Genomic DNA, 16796 nt, shown 5'->3' on the forward strand with positions numbered 1-16796 from the left:
CTGCTTTTATAATGTATCGTCAGGTAACGACCACGAGAGGATTAAAACACTTGACTTTCTGAATTCGGAATAATCGCCGACGAGCGCGGACAAGCGTGAAATCTTGAAATCAAATTGAAACTGCGAATTTTCTATTATTAAATTCGGGCGGATTTTGTACCAGGATTTTAATATAGGACGTATTGCAGATTCGTGCTTCGCTCTTGGGTTCTAAATTACGCGACATTTCCAAACGCGTCGTCGACATTTATTGCGGACCACGCAAAATGGAATCTGTGGAAAGTTTATAAAATTTAAACACACGCGCTCGGCGCGCGTTGTCTGGCCAGCGAGTTTCATATTTCTTACTGTGTACGCCACAGTAGAATTTGCACTATCATAAGCATATACTGTATATATGATAAAATATATGTGCAATATGATTAAATAAGGCTTATACGGGTAGCGCGATAAATCGTATCTTTTCTATTTTACGTTGTTATCTAACTATGTGATTCAAAACTTTATATTAAATGGCATTTATTTCTTACAAACGTTTTAAAAAGTTTTGATAATGCCAGTCACCATGGCAGTCAACGTGCTAGTAAACTTTTGCTGTCGCACAGAAAAAAAAACAAGTGTCAAATCAACACTAATATACTTGTATATACGCAAGAATATGTAATCTTGAAATGAGATTATATTGCATTAAACGAAGAAAACTTGCTTGAATGAAGTCATTTATATAGTTAAACGAAGTTATATCAATCAAGAAAAAAAAGTTGAATTAAAGGTTGGAATTCTTATAAAAAGATTATATAGCTGAAGTTAACAATAAATATAATACTATAAAAAGATTATATATTTTTGCGTGTACACAAATATATCGGTGTTGATTTGACACTTCTTTTTTTTCTGTGCGAGATAATCAACATTGTAAACGTGGGAGCGAGATAGTTGCAGCAATTCTCAGGGTAACAAGTAATTTTTGCATTTGCGGGAAGGACGTAGCAGTGTCAAGGATACTCGTCGCAGCTTTAAAAATCAAGTCCTAAATACTTGCTCGACGTGGGAGGACCGGGAAGGATCGACGGGAAGGGGATTCCGAAGATTCGTCCACAGTCCCGTGATTCATCCCGCCTTCGAATCGAGCCTCGTGGAAGCGCACAGAAACAGGAAGTAATGACTAACGGTAACGAGACCCATCCCATTGACAAAACTGGAAATACCGATTTCCGCGACGTACAACGGTGTCGTGCAATTAAACGCGTTGGCTATAGTCGCCGAGAGAAATTTGCGTGAACGGTCGACGCAATTTACGTGATTGCATGTTCATTTCAAATTCAAACATTTGTATTCGTAAATGAAAATATACAAGTATTTTATTTTGGAGGTGAACTGTAAACAGACCTTATAACTTTCAACTTGGTGGAGTTAATCGCCATATCGGTAGCTCGATAAGAGTAGATAAGGAAAATGTAATGGCCAGTAAAGCTTCTTTGTCTCATCATGAAAAAATGTATCGAAGGCGCACTGCGAGGCGCACGCTCAAAAATATTTTTCTTTTCCCCAAAAAAAGTTTTGAAAGTTTACGAAGCATAGAATATTTATATATTTATTAATAGAATAACTCTCTATTAATAAACAACGTGAAAGTAGTGGACAAACGTGAAAAGGACGGACAAAAGCGAGATATTATTTATCGCATTTCGACCATTTTGAAATCGACATTTAAACGCAAAGCTTATCGTGTGCGTGGCTTTACGAATATTTAATCTCATTGTATAAATTGCTTGCAAATGTATATATCGTTCTATCCCGTGATTAATATCTCAATCGCTCTACTTTTCGAGCGATAAAAAGTACTTTGCTTCAAAATTTGCTCCAAGTTTAAAATTAATCAAATAAATATATGTAGCAAGTAAAGACATACGTATGGCACACGGATTTTCATATTTCAAAAATAAATACTTAATATCGAGAAAGAACTTTCGGTAAAAGTGACGAATATCAATCAAATATTTAGAAGCTGAATCGTCTGCTGGCCGAGGAACATTCCGCTTTCGTTCGGCGACGAGTCCTCGCCGAGTGTAGACGAACGCACGAAGGAACAAACGAACGAACGAACGAGCGAGGGGAGGGCACGATAACGCCGGGGAACATTTCTACATTCGAATTCCATCGAGTCGCGCTCTCAGCGTTCACGGTCGGACGTGTCTATATGAAAGCCAGGCGGCGGAATCGCCGAGCCGTGACGAAGCCCACATCAGGCAGGCAGCCTCAGGAAGGTCGGCGTCTAACGTAAAAAGGTGTATTCACCTTGATTCGCGCTCCTTCGCTCGCGACTTGACCAAGAACTTTCCAGTCGGCAAGCGCGAACGCGAATCGCGACGACTGGGGGAGAGCACCGGACGGACGGACGGACAAAAGAACGAACGTACGGCTAATGGCCATCGCGATACTCGGCCGCTATCCTCGTCGAAGGGACGACGTCGCGACGGGTCGTTGACCGTCGCGCGTCTTCGTCGAGGCGTGTTCCAGAGCCTCGCGGATCCCTCGCGCGAGTCACGAAGAGATCCCGGGAGTTCCGCGAGACTCCGACCCTCGCGATCGACCTTCCGAGAGCCACCCCTCTCGTCCCTTTGCGGTTGGAATACATTTTTGAAAGGTGCAGATCGCGATCAAGGCTTCGCTCTCGGTATTTCGACTCGACTCGACGCCCCGCGCCACGTGTTCCCCCCCCCTTTCGAGAAACGCTCCCGCACGCGTCCGGGAACTCCGGAAATCCGGGAATGCGCGAGATTTTATCGCTCAATTTCAGCCGGTATACGGATACCGTGCCGTTCAGGTTCAGGGGGGGAGGGGAAGGAGAGAGAAATCCGGGAGGAAGGAGCGTCCTCGTCGGCGTCGCGTGCTCGGCGACGCTACCGGCACCGCGGATCGATGCGATTACTCCTCGCGTACCGGTCAAACGGACGAACCCTCGTTCCCCCCCGGTCTCTCCCTCCTCCGCCCCTCCCGCTCGGTTTAGCCCCCGGACGGACGAGAAGACCCACCCTAGCTCCGACAACGGCGAGCCGTACGATTGTACGTACCGCGCCAGCGCCATCCTGACATGAGACAATCCGGGCCCGGCGGGTGTCGACAGCAAGGTATCCAGATCTGCGAGCGGCGACTTGTCGTTGACACTATATCCCACTACTGGACACATGCGCGCGGACAATTCTTCGTCCTTGAACGAAGCGCGAGCTCGTCATAACTTCCGGTTGAGTCGCAAAGAGAGTACCCTTCCTCCCTCTCTCTATTACAGTATCTCTCTCTCTCTCCCTCTCTCTCTCTTTCCCTCTAACTCTCGTTCACCCGGCTCCGACTCGATCGACCACGGAGCACGACGGTTTTCTCTCGCGTAACACGATCGACAACGATAATTACCCGCTTGCTGCCTGAGAATAGTTCCGCAGTCCTTCCGCTCCTCGGTATCCGGTCACTGTCACCACCGCATGTTTTCTGGCGTCCATCCGCCGGAACGATGACGACAACGGCCGACGAGAAGAGACTTTTTTTTTTTCGGAGACGAACGCGACGATGGTCGTCGCGATGCTGCAGCGATGCACGGACCGACGACGCTCGTGGAATCAATCCGGAGGAGAAGAGAGCGAAGAGATGGCGGAAAAGAGCTTCTCTCTCTGTCTCTCTCTCTCGGTCTCCCTGGCTCGGCCAATCGCCAACTTGCGCTTCGATCTCTCGTTCTCGTTTATCTCGCCGTTTCTCTCGCCTCGTTCGCGTTCTCCTCGCCCCGTCGGATCGCCGATGCCGTGCGCGCGTGCAGCTGCGTGCGTATATCGAGCGCCTCCTCTCTCTCTCACTCTCTCGGCCTCTCCTGTCTCTCGAGCTGCCGCTCTCTCCCGAGGTACTCTCCGCGGACTCGCGACTTCGACTCCGACCTACGGTGCTGGCTCGACTGAGCGAAGCTACTGAACGACCGCCGCTCCCCCACTCCCGGCAGTCCCGGCGCGCACCGCCTCGGCCGCGCTCGGGCAAGTTCGGCCGTCTCCGCGACCTCGTGTCGTGCCAGAGAGCGACGATACCATCTCCCTTCGTCCCGTTCATCGCGCGCACCCAAGGCTCCACCTCCCTACCCTCTCGCACCCTTTCTCGTTCTTGCTCTCTCTTTCTCTCTCTCTCTGCCACCCTGCAGGAAATTCTGTTGCCCCACGAGCGTGTGTGCCGTGTGTGCGCCGCCTCGTCGCAGGCCGCACCGAAATTGTATTAAACGCCGTTTCCTGGACTTCGACCGCGGGTTCGTTTCACGGCTCTCCGATCGGCGAATTCGGATCGGTCTCTCTCTCTCTCTCTCCCATTTGTCCCTCGCGAGAATCGCGGAAGCGCGAAACGAGTTTTTCAGCAATTTCAGTTTGAGCGGTTTGAGAAAGACGCGAGATATAACTATCCCTTTGTCTCGCAGATAGACGAGCGGGGTCATCGAGAGAAGAATAGAGAAATATCTCCGATAACGCCGTAAACAAATAATAATACGAAAGAAGACCTTGAACGCCACCCTCCGCGCCACTTTCGACAAAGGTGCAACCCCCCGGTCGAGGATTAGGGGGAGAAAGAGAGAGAGAGAAAGAGAGAGAAAGAGAGAGAGAGAGAGAGAGAGAGAGAGAGAGACAGAGAGACAGAGAAAGAGAGAGGGTAAATCGAGTCCTTCGGAAACGAGGGTCTATACGTTTCCAAAAGGAAGGGATGAAAGGAAGGAAGGTTTCTTCTCGGCTATTCGGTTAACGCGCGGCAATCCTCCTCGAATGGGAAAAACGTTTCGAGGGATCGGACGGTTTGCTCCGCGATGCGAAAAAATCGATCCGAACGACGACACGCTCCGTTTTCCCGAAAATAATCATTCGAAAACGCGAGGATGAAAGTCAAACGTTCTCTCGCGGCGCGGAGGAGCTGGTTTCTGGTTTACGCGTCCCGAGCACGTACATATGCGCTTACATGCCGCGCGACGATAGGCATCGACGGCTTTCGGCGCGGCAACCGGAAACCGAGAGAGCACGCCCGTCTCTCTCGGTTCGTCCAGTTACGCGAAAAAGGGGTCACGAAAATGTTTTACGAGCCCGTTTTAAGGTGCCTTCCTCTCTCGCGGAGGGGTCGGCGTCAATGGGACCGTGACGTCGTGCCGTGCCGGAATCACGCACGACGGTCGTGACATTGTGAGAACGATGTGATACCGGGAGAGAAAACCGGAATACATTTCGGGCAAAACCGCGTTCGACGGTTTACCACACCGCGGCGCGGAGGGGACATCCGGTGTGTGTACAGCGAAAGAGTTATGCCAATGTCGGAGAAAATATAGTCTGCCGAAACCGCCATTTCTTTCTCTCTCTCTCTTTCTCTTTTTCGGCCTCTCTCACTCTCACTCTCTCTCTCTCTCTCACCCGGAAATCTAAATTCTAGAGTCAGAAATATCGATAAAGTTGACACAAGATGAAAAGAATAATTTAAAAATGACAAAAACTATAGCAATTATCCTTTTAGCCAGAAGACATTTCGATAAACGTTACGCAATAAAGTACACAAGCGAAACTTTGTTGAAATTTATTAAAATAAGAATCTGAAATGAGAGAGCATGAAGGAAAATATTACAAACATAAAATGTCACTTATAATTAAAAAGAAAATATGATTATTAAAAAATATTACTTTTAATTATTTTTCCTCGACAGAGCAATCTTTAATATATACATAGTTTTCAATAAGAATTATTACATACTTGCGATTAACAATTGGCTCCCTAATTAGCTCAACGTACTGAAAAGAGGCGTATAAGAATGAAAAGAGAGAACGCAGGAAATTGTACGTTTTCGAATTTGAATTGGAGAAGGTAGTATTAATAAGAGTGACCTCGGAGCGCAGGCTCCCCTTGACCCCCTTGAAAAATGACCCTGAGCCCCGTCCGCCCCACGGCGCACGGGAGAGTCACGTTTTATATACCCTCTAATGGCTCGCTACTATTTCCATTTCTTTTATTCGCGTGCATTACGCTTTTTTCGCTGTTTGCCGTTATTATTACTAAAGACTCTGCCGCCCCTGCGTTAATGCACGGGTTTCCGATATATTACAAGTTTCTCGATACGTAGCCATCGTTTTCTTTTTCTACGTATTTCTCTCTCTCTCTCTCTCCACACGCGACCCTCTTAGGTTTCGCCCTCGTTCGGTCTTATTTATTATCCTTCTTAGAGAAACTTGGAATTAATAAGGTCCCTCGCGAGCGTGCGCGCATTTTGAAAACGAAGTTGAACCGCTTTAACTCGTAAATTCGTATTTCACCGAGTGAGGTGAGGGATATTCCCGGGGTTGTAATTGGACGACGACGACGACGACGACGACGACGACGACGACGACGTTTACGTGTATCTCCGTCCACAAAGTTCGGAGCAATTTCTGTCGTGGATAAGTAAAATTGAGAACGTGCTATGTAATACAGGTATAGTTACGACTGCCTTATTGCCAGCTGCCTTATTGAGCGCGCGCGAAACTTGTCTGAATGTGTGGAGAACCGTGTTGAATGTAAAGTCGGCCGCAATCGCACGTGGATAATCCAGTGACTAAGGGCCGCGCGTTCATTTAGCGCTTAAATATGCGAGTGCGAGAGAGAGAGAGAGAGAGAGAGAGAGAGAAAGAGTACGCAGGAGGAGCGATTTTCACTCCGCGATTACTTCAAATGCGATCTTCATATTCGCCAACGTATAAAGCCGAGCTGCAATTTGAGCTACGCATCGTGGCGTAATTTTCGTTACAAACACAAACAGATACGTGTAAGTGAAGAAATATAGAAGCTGAAATTTCAATTAGAAAAAATTAAAAATGTAAGCTTAGGTAAAGATTTAAACTTAATTAAGACAAAATGCGAGCAACGTACGCACACACAAGTGCAGTACATTCCACGAGGAAGATATTTCAATTAGCGAATGGTAAACAATGGCCAATTGTTCCGCCATTGTTGTGCAAATTTCGCCGCGAATCGAGAGATTTTTCCGTGTTACAGAGGACACTTGATACAGAAAAGAGTAAACTTTCTCGCGATGGTCTGTTGGGCGAGTCGAATTAATTTGCACGATTACGTCAGGGAGTGCCCGCCGCTGCTCTCCGTTGCGAACGCATGTAGCAATTCAACGAAATTTTTGCAACGCAGCAATAACGCAGCTGCGTCGAGCTATCGAGAAAAAGAAGGCGGCAATTGATACGGAAGAAATCGTGCTATCGGAGGAGCGTTAAAAAAAAAGAAATGTAAAAATAGCAATACAACGAGAATGAAAATGAAAATGAAAACGGCGAGCGACGGACGGAGACAGATAACGCAACCGAGCAGAAATAAAAATTGTAGAAAAGAGAGAGAGATAAGCGCGCGAGCGAGGCGGATTACGCGATTTGCAAGTTTTGGGGCGTTGTTCCAGTTCGGGCGCGCTAATATCGTATAGAAAGCACCGGGAGGAGAGCACGAGAGCGCTCTATCGCGCTCCTCCGCGGAGGGTGGAGGCGAGAGACTATGGCGGAGAGAGCAGGCTTCGGGGAAGCGGGGAACAAACGACGACGACGGTGACGACGATGGCGATGGTATCAGGGGTGGGAGGAACGAGGGAGAAAAGAGAAGAGCGGCTGCTCGTAATGCCGCGAGAGGTGATTGCGTTAGAACGAGCGAAGCAGAGAGAGAGAGAGATAGACGAAGAGGGAGAGAGACGGAGAAAGAGAGAGAGAAAGAGGCGCAGCCAGCAGCAGCAGCGGCGGCGGCGGAGGGTTCAGACGAGGTCAGGTCACGGGACGAGAGAGCCGAGCCGAGCCGCTCGCTCGGTCGATAGAACGAAGCTACCACCTATGCCACGCGGCGGTGGCGGTGGTGGCGACGGCGACGGCGACGGCGGTGGTGGTACCACACCATGTCGAGCACTCACCATGGCTAATGAGAGCGAGCGTACAACTTCCACTACCATCACCACCGCACTACACTACCAACCACCACGAATACTCCATACCATTCTACGCTCCGGCGAGTCCGATGCGATTTCTCGGCGCGCCGGGGGAGCAACGTTCTCATGTCGCATGTTCGACGTGCCGAATGATGCCTGATTAATGCGGCCGGCCGCGATCGACGTGAAATACGCGCGCAGAGACGGGAGAGATTAAGGGACAAATTAAGACGTATCGCTGGCGCATTACAGTCGTCGCGCGTTTTATTCGGAGAGCGCGAGCGCGGAGACGTCGAACGTGAATTGGGAACGGTATTGTGCGGCTGCGCTAATGTTGACGCGGATATCTAGATGTTCCACAACTCCGTTCGGTATTCATGTTCCCGACTTCGGCGTGTCATGAGACCGATGTTGGGCAAGATGTACTCGCGAATAATGAATAATAGCTCCGTATTTGTAAAAATGTCAGAGTGTTATATTTTATTTACGCTAAGACACACACCTGTCGATGCGTTGTACATATTTTTGGTGAAAAAATATTAGCTGATTATTTTATATGCGCTAATACACGCTTTAAGTCGTTATTCATTAGCTACGGACGATATTCTATCCGACAATGTCAAAAACGTACTTGCTTACACATATAATGATATGCGTTTTAAATTTATCACTTTATCATAGACTGGTCTCTCGAGAAGATAAATTATTAATGCTTTTGTACGGCCTGTCAGACCGCGTATGTAAATAGACGCTTGTAAATGCATATGTTCCTCACGGCCGTCGATTAAATGCCAAGCGAAGCGGCTAAAAAGAGAGATCCAACGTGGTCGGCAGAGCCGCGAATGTCCAAGTTACCATTATTTAGGCCGCTCTATGCATTTCCGCGAGGCCGCGAAGATTTCTTCTTCTTTTTCTTCCTTTTATCGTTCATTGTTCAGACGCGCGGCGCTCGAAAACACACCTCTGTACCTCCCGCGCGTGATTTCTATTGACAAAAATAACGACACGCGGCTTGTGCGTGACCTCGAGCTAAGCCCGACGGCTTCCTCGTCCGGACTTTTCCACGAGAGAGCCCCGAAGATGACGTCCTCTCGCCATTAACACCGGGCATTACATATACGAACCGCGAATTACATACGTATTTCCCGAACCCTCGTAAATTCGTCGCCATCAACGACGGAAATCACCAAATCGACGGAAGTCATTTGAATCGATTTACTCCGTACAACAAACGGGCTGTATACGAGATAAAAACGGAATTTATTAACCTCCGCGAGCCTCGTAACTTTCCTATCTCTCTAAAAGCGCCGAATAATTCACACAAATCAATATCGAAGGCTGACATTATAATAGCAGGACATTTAGCATCGATTTATTTTCGGAAACTCGCGAGTCGCGAAAGGTTAAAGTGTTAACGATTCGAGAAGCGCGCGGTGTCGACCAGGCGAGTAACGCTCGCCGCGGGAGTTGGCCTCGCTCCAAGAGAGACGCGGATCATAGGTGAAAAGCGGGCAGGAGAATCTTTTTCCGAGAATCTTGCGGAAACGCATGCAGAGTCCAGAGAGCTCGGTCGATCTCTCGAAACAATCGACGCGAGCGTTACGCGCGCGGCTAAACGCGCGAATCCGCGTCGCGAGCCCAGCCGACGAAAGAAGACGATGAGGACGGCTCGCGGTCTCTCGCGCGCACACGCCGCGCCGCGCCGGTCGCTTCACGGTCGGGTAATTGATCGTGGAAATGACTTTTACGATAAAACGGAGTCAAAGTCAAGACGCTGGGATCTGACACGGACCTCGCTCAACTCGGTCAAGGCGGAAGACCGTTAGAACAGCTCGTAGGACACGCTCTATACACGGCAACGAATATATCGCGCGCCGCTCCGCGATGTTGCGCGAGCGCGAAATGCAACGCGATTCTCACGTCGTGCCGCGGCGATTCGCGCTTGGATCATCGTTCCGAGAAACATGCGCGATTGAAGCCGGTGGTAAATCCGCGAGCCGCTCGAATTGCGCCGATCGCGATAGCAGCTTGTGACGCTCGATTTCGCTTCGTTTCGACATACAGAAGCCTCGTTCCCTCGCGAGAGAGCATCCGCGTTTCCTATATACTCGATCTAGTCTCTCGACTTTCCCTTAATATAAGTGGCTTAAACGATAGCCGTTGTTTTCCACTTTCTTCATTGTGCGGCCTGACACGCGTCTCCGTGGCACTCTCACCGGCGCGATATACGAGCGAAATAAATGTGTAGGCGGATATGCGATCGCGTCTCCTCTCGTTTCGACAGCGCGTCCCCGTCCAAACCGTGAAATTAAATTTTAATGTTAATCGCGGAACACAATACGGGTGTGTCGCGTGCCAAGAAACTCTAACTTCCCGGCGACTCGCGGCGCGGAGCGACGATATTATTCATATCGACGAAAGAGATTTCTCCGTGTGCCCGATTCCGCCGACAATCGCTGACATTTCTTCTGGGAGGACAGGTAGGAGGGCGCGTTTGAATTGTAATAAAAATGAGGTCGGCACCTCTCTTGTGGGCCAAGGCGTCGCGTCGCGCGCGCGTTAGGCGATCTCCGCTTTAAAAGAGAGAGACACCATCGTGCGCGACACCGATCGATCGATGTAACCATTTTTCTTCTACATCAACTCGTATTGTATGTTTACCAAATAGAAAAATCATACAAATATTGCAAATTTCTCCACAAATGCGATTTAATTTATATGTAACAGAACACACATAATTCTATCATTGTGATTTGCAAAAACTAATTACATCAACTCAATTCGCCTTTATTTGTAGACTTAATTCTTTTTGTTATCGGGAATAAGAAATATAATGTAAGATATCGTAAATTACGCAAACGTTTGTGAAGATAAAAAAAAAAAACAATGCAGATTAAACGCGCCCATTATTCGCGCTCTGTCGCGAGATGAACGGAAACGCGCTTAATAGTTTTACTCGGAATTCACCGAGAAGCCCGGTATGACAAATTAATTAACGGTGCTCCCGGGTCGGCTCGTTAACTTAATTACCCTTGCGCGCGAGTTCGGATTCGCTCGGCCGTAAAACGTACGGAGGCGAGGCCGGCTGCAGCCACGACGAACCTAAGATCGCATCGAACTGGTTCGCTGGTTGTGTATCGAATCATCGAAGACCGGTATATTACATAGTTTAATTACCGAGATTTCTGCCGATCGTGAAGCAGATGTTTTTCGAAGCGACAGTTAATTTTCGCGAAAGTCGTATCGATCTGAATCAATCGCAAATCTGAATTGTCTCGCTCACGAGAAAAAAAGCTTAATTGTGGATAATATGGGGCTTCTGCAACTTAATAAACTTAATAAAAAACGACCACGTTGTCAAGTTATTACGGACGGTCTTAAATCTCGAGGAAAAGCTCCGTTCTTCCTATCAACAATGAATTTCATCAGAAAAAATATTCTCTCCAAGATGCTTTCATTATTTTTCCTAACTTGGAATGCTTACATTCTTAATCCGATTATATTCATCCTTTTAGAACAATTAACTTGTATAGTTATAGCTAGATAAGCTGTAACGCAGATGTAATGCCTATTTTCCGTGCTAGAACGAGGGATATTCAAGACAGTTCTTTAATCAATTAATCTAGAAACGGTAGGTCGCTAAAAAGGGGCCTCCGGGGAGGAATTCGGCGAGGATTCGATGCATATTTCACGAGAATCTGCCAAGTTCGGATTAGTCGACCGTGGCCTTCGACAGCCCCGGGATGGCCGGTAGATACCTCCGCGGGGTGGCAACGTAAAGACCCCGATCGATCCCATCGATTACCGATACCGGGGTTAAGGTCATTCTGCAATCTAAAAGCGATGTAGAACGACGTATGCTCCTCGCACGCGCTTCTCTCGCCGCATGACGACGAACGTTATCGATCACCCGCGCTCGGAATAAACTAATATCGAGTAACGTCGCTCGGCAAATAGCCCGAGATACGGTCGGGCCTAATGAAATTGCCTCTCTGGATCGGCCGCGACGAGCGACGAGAGAATAAAAGACACCTTGAGGTATTGTGAGTGTTTCAAAAGCCGGGTCTGAAGGAGAGAGAAGGTCGAAAGCGACCGAGTTCGACAACGGATAAATCTACTTTACATATTCGCCTAACTTATTAGGTTCTCTATTCCAGAGCCTCTCTATTGATCTGTTTAAAATCAATTTCATTATAATTCCAACCGGATAGGTTTCCGGCATAAGATCGCCTTCGAATTCCGAGATGACTGTCTAATTTGGAGACACTCTTTTTTGCACGAGCGCGCAAATTCTTCGACAAAAGATAAATACGTTGCTTCCTTTAGTTTCAACTTCTCCCGATGTTTCCTCGTGATGTATCGTCGTTTAGCGATCGATCACTGCCGAACTATTATCGATCTCTGAACGACGACGACGACAAGCAGGAAACGCCGGAGGTCATGTTAAAGTTACGTCTCCGTGTAGGCTCGGCCGGGTGTAGAATGGATGGGACGGCAACGTGAGAGGCAAAGAGGAACATACGTCGTCGCGTACACACCTATACACACATGCATGCACACATACACCCAGGATGTCCTCGAGTGCTCGTTTTACCGCGTCCTAGACGACCTCACCGTCGAAAATAACCATTTCGATGGTCGCTATACACCGCGGCTACGTGCTCGCCCTCGCCCATTGTGCCATTCTACCGACCCCGGAAGCAGCCGCGGCTTTCTTTTCCGTTCGCACTTTCCGGAGGTTTTCGACAAAGCCTAACGAGATACGCACGGTCGGCGGAACCGAGGTCGGATCACCGTCGCCGTTATTTGCACACGCTAATCTAATCAAACAGTTAGCCTCCTTGACAACGAGAACGACGCTGACGCGATCGAGCACGGTCATGCCAGTGGTCGAATCTGGAATATCCCGCAACGTCGAGCAAGTTTCGTGAGTCTTACGAAACTCTCTCGTATTTCGACTAAATATATTTTTGTCAGCTTTAGGGGGATATACAATCTTACAATGCTAAAATTTCAATAGCGACATCCCGCGAATTAGTTAATAATGGAAACTCTAGTATGATAGAAGTATTGCACGGAGGGGGCGGACACGGCGCAGCACACGCTGGAACATTGTCCAGCGTGGGCCGATGAGCGTCGTGCCCTCCGGGAGGCAATAGGACCTTGACTGGTTGCTACGGCGCCCCCCGATGGGTCAGCACCCTCAGAGTGGGGGGGTGGTTGGCTGGGGTTAGTCCCCCCCAGTCACCCACTTATTAGTTTTTCTGTCTAAGGACAGGGAGGGGGCTCTCCTTAAGAGCCCCCCAAAAGGACGCCTAAAAAGGCTAGCGTGGGGGGGACCATGGATGTGATCATTGCGTTTCCCGGGTCCCCTTCTATATAGCGCCTAGAAGGGACTTGTGGGGGTTTTAACCGGTAGGCTATGGGCGACGTTGCGCTGGGGGCAGGCTCAGGGGGGTTTTGGCCTTCCTGGTGTATCCCCCGTAATTGCGATAAGCGCCCGTAGAATCCGGCACAACCCCGCCTCAGGCCCGAGAGGCGGGGAGTCTTTTCGAAGATTTCTTCCATATAAAAAAAAAGTATGATAAAAGTATAGGTAAAGACCAACGAGTTCGGCTTAAGTGTAATTAAAAAATTTTCGGAATATCGCCTGTTATTATCACGTTATATTATGTTATTAAAGTATTGTTTAAGCGATAATTGGGGGACACCCTCGACATAATAGGCTTGAAACAAAATCTTATCAAAGTTTGCTCGAAATGAATTAAAGGCTAAAAGTATCAACTCGCAGAAGCACGAGGTTCAGTACGTATAAAATTATAAGAGAGTTGTTAAGTTGTTATAAGATATACGAATTAAATTACATTGTGAAATAAAGCCAGACCGGTGTAATTGAAAAATTACCGTGGCCTCGACGGCATTCCGGTTCTCGGCGTTTTCGAGACACAATGCTTACGGATATCTTCCTTTCTTTTTTTCCTTTAATCTGGTCATCAGCAACGACCGCTTGTGCAGCCATTAGTCCTTAAATGTCGGTACGATGCGATTACACAGGAGCGTTAAATGCGCGCGCACAGTAAAGGAATCACGTAAGGATTATCGATGTTAGCGACTAATGACGCCGATATCTTTATGTAACCGCGAGGACGAATGATGTCACGTTCGAATGTATTCACAATAGCTGCGAAATATCGTTGTCTACGTGCAACGGTACAAATTGCCGCTTCTTCTTCTTCTTTGTCCTCGCTGTCGCACCGTCTCGCTCGCGCTACACAGCCCGTAAAGCATTCGCAGCTCATCATGTAGGAATGAACGTTCCGATAAAGAAATAATGCGACGGATTCGCACGCAGAATTGCGATAAAGCATGCGGAAAAGGCGTCGGCGGATAAACCGACAAGAGATGTCTCAATTACAATGAGGCTTGACGTAAACAACGCCGAGAAAAAATTACATCCAAGTCTGAAGCATTCCCGATAAAAATTCAATTTTAATTTTCGTTTTAAAAACACCTTTAATTTCATTAATTTTGATACTTATTGCTGATATCGTGATTTGTAATATTTAATAATTTTTAAACGTTATTAAACAATGATTTATTATTTGCTAATGAGTGAATCTATTATTCATTTCGTTATAAAAGTAACATTGCGTTTCTTGATATGCAAATGGAACGTTTTATCGTTCGGTAATCTAAAGATTAAAGCATATGCTAATTAAAGGATGCGATTGAGATAGTCTGCTGAATATCAATGTTCAAAATCGCGTCGATTCCTCTTGACTCGGCGAGACGATGAGGACGAAAAGATGTCTGTGAAGTTGGCATATCATTTTCCAGCAGATCAAAAATAAAAGGGAGTTCTTTTCGTATGCAGTCGAGTTCTATAGTTCCTGATACTTTTTAATAATAGTTCTGTTGATTTAGCAAAAAAAAAGTCCATTGAAAAAATTATCTGCTAGTTTTTCAGAAATCTCGGAGTTCCGGTTTATTTAAAATATTTTTCGACTAGTTCTGAGCATACTGAAGCACTTTCTAAAGAGTTCCCGACACTAACAATGTTGTATGATTGTTTAAAAAATTAATACCGCCCAAAAACCGAGTATTTAGAGAGAAAAGAGTGATATGCTGTACGAAATGTAACAGTTCCGGTTTATCTAAAATATTTTTCGAATAATTCTGAACATATTAAAGCATTTTCTAAAGGATTCTCGACACTAGCAATGTTGTATAATTGTGTAAAAAATTAATACCGCTCGAAAACCGAGTATTTAGAGAGAATAGAGGGTGATTTATTTTTATTTTTATTTATAAATACTACGTAAGCAACTGTATAGTATGCGAAAGCTTATCGAAGTTATCGCTGAGCAACCAAACGGCAAGCAAACAACGGCGGTATATACACGATCGAAGGCCAAATTGCCTACAAGGTTTCTGCTTCTACCTCTGTGAAATTCATCCTTCATTTTCAGACATTTAATACAATTGACAAATTTCTCGCTCTTTATTGAATTTAGGATTTAGATAGCCTCACACAAAAGAAATTCCGATTCTTTTAAAATGAAAGAAAAGGTAGAAATTTAAAAATTTTCACATGTTGATTTTCATGTTTTTATCACATGAAGAAATTAATTATAACTTTTTTTATTTTAATCGAGATTGAGTTTTAATATTTTTTGATGGAATGAAAGAGTCCCGGTGATTTATTGGCTCTCGTATGGAATTTTTCCATACGGAGAGAAATTTCTTTTTTAGAAATCTAGTACCTATTTTCCCTATTTAGTATCTTCTTTTAAAGCTCTGAATGATATATCAGAAATTCTAAAACAGAACTCTGTTATATATCAAAACTCTGAAAATGAGACGTAATTTCACAGATGCTTGCGCACTTTGTGATTGGAATTATTTCAGAGCGAACAACGAGACCATTAATGGTATCCAGTGTGCGTATATTTAACGATCAAATTTCTCTATAGTGCTATATTTAACCTTTTCATTTACATAAGTGATTGTAATTGATTCAACTGCTTTACGTGTGCAAAGGACGAAAGACATTAGCGAATTGCGTAGGGAGAAGTATTCTCAGGCATTATTAATGTATCAGATTATTATTCTACATCTAATCTTGAGATCTGTAAATTTTATTAGAAGTGTTTAAAGAAAGAAAAATGCAAACAATGCGGCTGACAATGAGATCTAATCGGAATGATAAGAGAGCTACGGCAACTGTCGCCACATACGTCCGCGCAAATATCGTAAATTATTATTAAATATCATAAAAAGGGATAATATTGTGTGAAATTTATAGTCGGTTATAATTTTTAGAGAGAGAAAAAGACCAAGTTTCGGTCGAGCTATAGTTAAAGTTAAACGTCGGCGGATGGAATCCGACTGTTAAATATTAAACAGGTCATGACTTTACGCAGACTAAACAAAACCTTTGTTTAATGTGTGCAAAGTCATGATTGCTTTCCCGAGATATCGTAGGGACATAATCCAAGGGTATTCCTTCGTGGCTAATAAGACGGCTGTAAGGGCGCATCTGCAGGGAACGGACCTCGCAAATTGGCCGTGAGGCCCAAGGTCGTCCGGTATATCCCACGTACCAGGGCACTGGCCCCTGTTAGAAACGAGTCGAGTCCCGGAGAGCTTCCCTCCCCTTGTGAAGATCCCAAAGAAAAGCAATCCTTCGGCCCTAGAAGGACGAACGTCCGAGCCAGAAGGAGATCCGTGCCTCTTCGTTTGCGAAAGCATCTTTCATCTTAATCCTACGTCTCTCAACCATTGCTAAGAGAAACAGACATTCGTCAAAGGCAAAGAAAATCTGTGAAAGAGAAGCTGACACAGAATTTTT

The 16796-nt window shown here is 46.1% G+C and overlaps 1 protein-coding gene across 7 annotated transcripts in view; it reads right to left on the reverse strand.

Moving 5' to 3' along the window:
* LOC112458041 (protein roadkill) overlaps positions 1-16796 on the reverse strand; it is an 83971-nt gene that overhangs the window by 18252 nt on the left and 48923 nt on the right. For 2 of the 7 annotated variants that reach the window (XM_025021444.1, XM_025021443.1), the window contains exon 1: positions 3075-3505. The exons of 2 other annotated variants lie outside the window; for them this stretch is intronic. In XM_025021444.1, the coding sequence (XP_024877212.1) occupies positions 3075-3190 (116 nt within the window). In that variant the 5' untranslated portion in view covers positions 3191-3505. Of the gene's footprint in view, positions 1-3035; positions 3950-16796 lie in introns of those variants that run through there. 3 more of the 7 variants (XM_025021442.1, XM_025021441.1, XM_025021445.1) reach the window with 2 other exon arrangements.

Source organism: Temnothorax curvispinosus, unplaced genomic scaffold (assembly GCF_003070985.1).
Source record: "Temnothorax curvispinosus isolate PA1 unplaced genomic scaffold, ASM307098v1 QBEX01008615.1, whole genome shotgun sequence".
NCBI lineage: Eukaryota > Metazoa > Arthropoda > Insecta > Hymenoptera > Formicidae > Temnothorax > Temnothorax curvispinosus.